This window comes from Poecilia reticulata, linkage group LG11 (genome assembly GCF_000633615.1).
Source record: "Poecilia reticulata strain Guanapo linkage group LG11, Guppy_female_1.0+MT, whole genome shotgun sequence".
Taxonomy (NCBI): domain Eukaryota; kingdom Metazoa; phylum Chordata; class Actinopteri; order Cyprinodontiformes; family Poeciliidae; genus Poecilia; species Poecilia reticulata.
This window is the reverse complement of record NC_024341.1, coordinates 7,714,089-7,717,338: the sequence shown is the minus strand read 5'-3', so window position 1 is coordinate 7,717,338 and position 3,250 is coordinate 7,714,089. Positions and strand designations below refer to the sequence as shown.

Sequence of the window (3,250 nt, the reverse complement as noted above, 5' to 3'; positions counted from 1 at the left end):
AAATAATCACCGGACCGAAACACGGTGTGCTAAATAATAAAACAATTTAACAAAACTTTCCTCGATGATGGAAGAAAATTGCTGCAGCTTTTATTTATACTATTAGCTTTTGGTGCTTTTGCCAACTTTATATTTGTGTTATTATTTTAACAACCCTAACTTAATTTTATTTTTTATTTGTCTACCTGTGATGTATGTTGTGATTCACTTTGGTCAGCTGAGGCTGTTGTAAATGTGCTATATAAATAAACTTTGACTTGACTTGAGGAATTTTAATAATTGCGGTGCTTGAATCATTCGAGGAATCATTACAGCCCTTAATAAAGCTGCTGATTAGTTAGCCTTTGTACCGTGCAATTGTATTCTTTCTTTGACAGGACGCCAATATGTGGAGCAATGTGTGATATTTAATTATACACAACTGTCAATAGTTTTGTCTCAGGTTATTCAATTTAAAATGTTGGCAAGCAAATAAGGTATCCAATCTTAGTTTTGTTTTGAGATATTTGTTTGCCTTTACATCAGAACGTTTTCATACTTTTACCGCTGGGTCTACAAGAGGAACAGTGCAAATCTCAGTATAGAGGATCTTGCTGATTACTAGTTGCTAAAGCACTTTCCCCCTTCTATGACACACTTATCAATGCACTTCATGAGCACTGCATACTGTGCATACTTTGAAATTAGAATCTACTGCCCCCTATGTGGATTTGTTGACAGTACTGACATACTTTGTAACAAAAATGTGTATGCTTCTCAAAATCTGCGCACACTAATCTGTCTAAATAGAAACATTGTTTTGAATTTGTTTAGGCGTTGCCTTCAGATGTTGGCTGCTGGTCTCTTTCTTCCTGGCTCTGTGGGAATTACTGACCCCTGTGAAAGTGGAAACTTTAGGGTGCATACAGTCATGACTCTGGAACAGCAGGTAAATGCTTGGCTCTGCAGTAGCAGGACATCAATGGTGTTGGTCAATATTTATTATTATTAATTTTCTCTTAATATAGGATTCAGATAAATATCTTGCAAACAGAAAAAATAAACTTGCCGCGAGAGCGGTTGTAGACACAAAGCAGCTGAACAGAAGTAAGAACTGAAACATGACAACCTGATGTTTCTTTTGTTTTTCTTTAGGACATGGTGTGTTTCACTGCCCAGACATTAGTAAGGGTGCTTTCTCATGGAGGTTACAGAAAGATCCTTGGCATGGAGGGAGATGCCAGCTGTAAGAAAATGGCTTTTCTTTGCTGCCTCCTGGAAATAAGAAGGATTTCCGATTTAAAACAGACCATTAGTTATTATTTTTCAGTTGGAATGTTACTATTTATTTAGAATTACCCGTAGGTACACCAGAACATATTTTGTGCAGATGTGCTGTAAGGATATGAAACTTTTACTACGGCCTTACTGGTCTGTTCAATGCTTGCTAATATTTTGAAGTAAATAGTTTCATAACATCTTTAAAAGCTGCACAGAATGTTGAGATAGCTCCAGAGGTGGAAAGAATACCAAAATAAAGCACTTGAGTAAAATACAAGGGAAGTTGCCAAAATAAAATGTTACTCAAAAGTAAAATTTTACTTTTTTTTATGCTTGTGAATTTCATAAAGAAAATTAGAACATATTGGTTTCAGACTATTAATTAAAGAAGAACTTTTATAGATATCCATCAAAAAAGAAAACATACATAATGAATATCTGGGAAATGTTTAATTCCTCATGTCTTTTGTCAACTTCTGTCTTTACAGTTCTCAACAGATAATCTCCCCCATCTCAGCATCCATCTCTTATTACACCAAACCTGCTGCTTTTGATTTTTTGATGTTTTTTTATGTAGATGTACACCGCATCCTTCAGTGTACATCTACAAAGCTTCCCTGTTGTTTTCCTCCTTCTCAAATCATTTTAGCATCACCATCCACCTTTCCACATCTGCAGAACAGGAAATCAAAAGCTGGTTCCAAATAGTGGGCCATATAGTGATATTGCCCTAGGTTCAGGATGAGTTTTGGTCTTTTGTGAAAATCTGTTGTATTTTTCAGTTACTTTTCTTACAACTGCTTATTTCTATGGAGGACCAAAACTGACATAATAATAAATAAAAGAATAAATGTATAAATAAAAGAATACATGTATAAATGAAAGAATAAATGTATAAATAAAATAATAAATATATATTGTGAGAAGAAATAGAAGCATAAATTTATATTTAGTTTTTCCTTTTCCTTACACATGAGTTCCGTCACGTAATATATATATATATATATTTTCTTTTTCATTTCCCCTAAACATGCGTTTCTGTCAAGAAAAATAGATATTTTGCTTAGTCTTTTTTTGCTTCTCCCTTTTCTGCTTGCTGTATTTCCGCTTGGTCTTTTTTCGTTTTCTGTATTTCTGCTGCATCAATATGTTAATGAGGAGAGCTGTCCAGCTCCTCTACTATTGGCCAATAGAGCTTTGGAACCAATGTCGCTGCGTGAGACGTTGTTGGGCGTTCAGCTCGCTCGGTGCATTCTTTACAGGCCACAGACTTTTTAAAAAGATTTTATTGGCTCTAGTGGCCTTTATTTGATAGTTAATTGACAGGAAAGCGGGCAATGAGAGATGGGGAATGACATGCAGCAAAGGTCGCCAAGGTCGGGAATCGAATCTGTGACGGCTGCGTTGAGGACTAAGGCCTCCATATGTGGGTAGTGCTTAACCCCTGCGCGAACACAGCACACCCTACAGGCCATAAACTAAAACAAACTCTATCCCGGTGATTTTAATGTGTTACCAACTGCAGTGACATTAGTTGTTAGTTGGATATTCCAATGTCCGCCGAGAAAGCAGCGTTTAGCTCTAGTTTGATCTGATTTCATCCATCCATCCATCCATCCATCCATCCATCCATCCATCCATTTTCTTCCGCTTATCCGGGGTCGGGTCGCGGGGGCAGCAGCTTCAGAAGGGAGGCCCAGACTTCCCTCTCCCCAGCGACTTCTTCCAGCTCTCCCTCCCGGATGACCGAGCTTCTCACCCTATCTCTAAGGGAGAGCCTAGCCACCCTGCAGAGGAAACCCGTTTCGGCCGCTTGTACCCGTGATCTCGTTCTTTCGGTCATGACCCAAAGCTCATGACCATAGATGAGGGTGGGAACGTAGATCAACCGGTAAATCGAGAGCTTTGCTTTTTGGCTCAGCTCTCTCTTCACCACGACGTACCGGTACAATGCCCGCTTCATGGCAGACGCTGCCCCAATCCGCCTGTC

General features: G+C 38.5%; 2 protein-coding genes across 6 annotated transcripts in view; both read left to right on the top strand.

The window, feature by feature from the left end:
• dlgap3 (discs, large (Drosophila) homolog-associated protein 3) overlaps positions 1–3,250 on the top strand; it is a 908,365-nt gene that overhangs the window by 277,428 nt on the left and 627,687 nt on the right. The gene's annotated exons all lie outside the window — the stretch shown is intronic.
• ilf2 (interleukin enhancer binding factor 2) overlaps positions 1–3,250 on the top strand; it is a 31,333-nt gene that overhangs the window by 17,073 nt on the left and 11,010 nt on the right. Inside the window, exons 12-13 of the mRNA XM_008421582.2 lie at positions 814–928; positions 1,135–1,225. Coding sequence (XP_008419804.1) covers positions 814–928; positions 1,135–1,225 — 206 coding nt within the window. The remainder of the gene's footprint in view (positions 1–813; positions 929–1,134; positions 1,226–3,250) is intronic.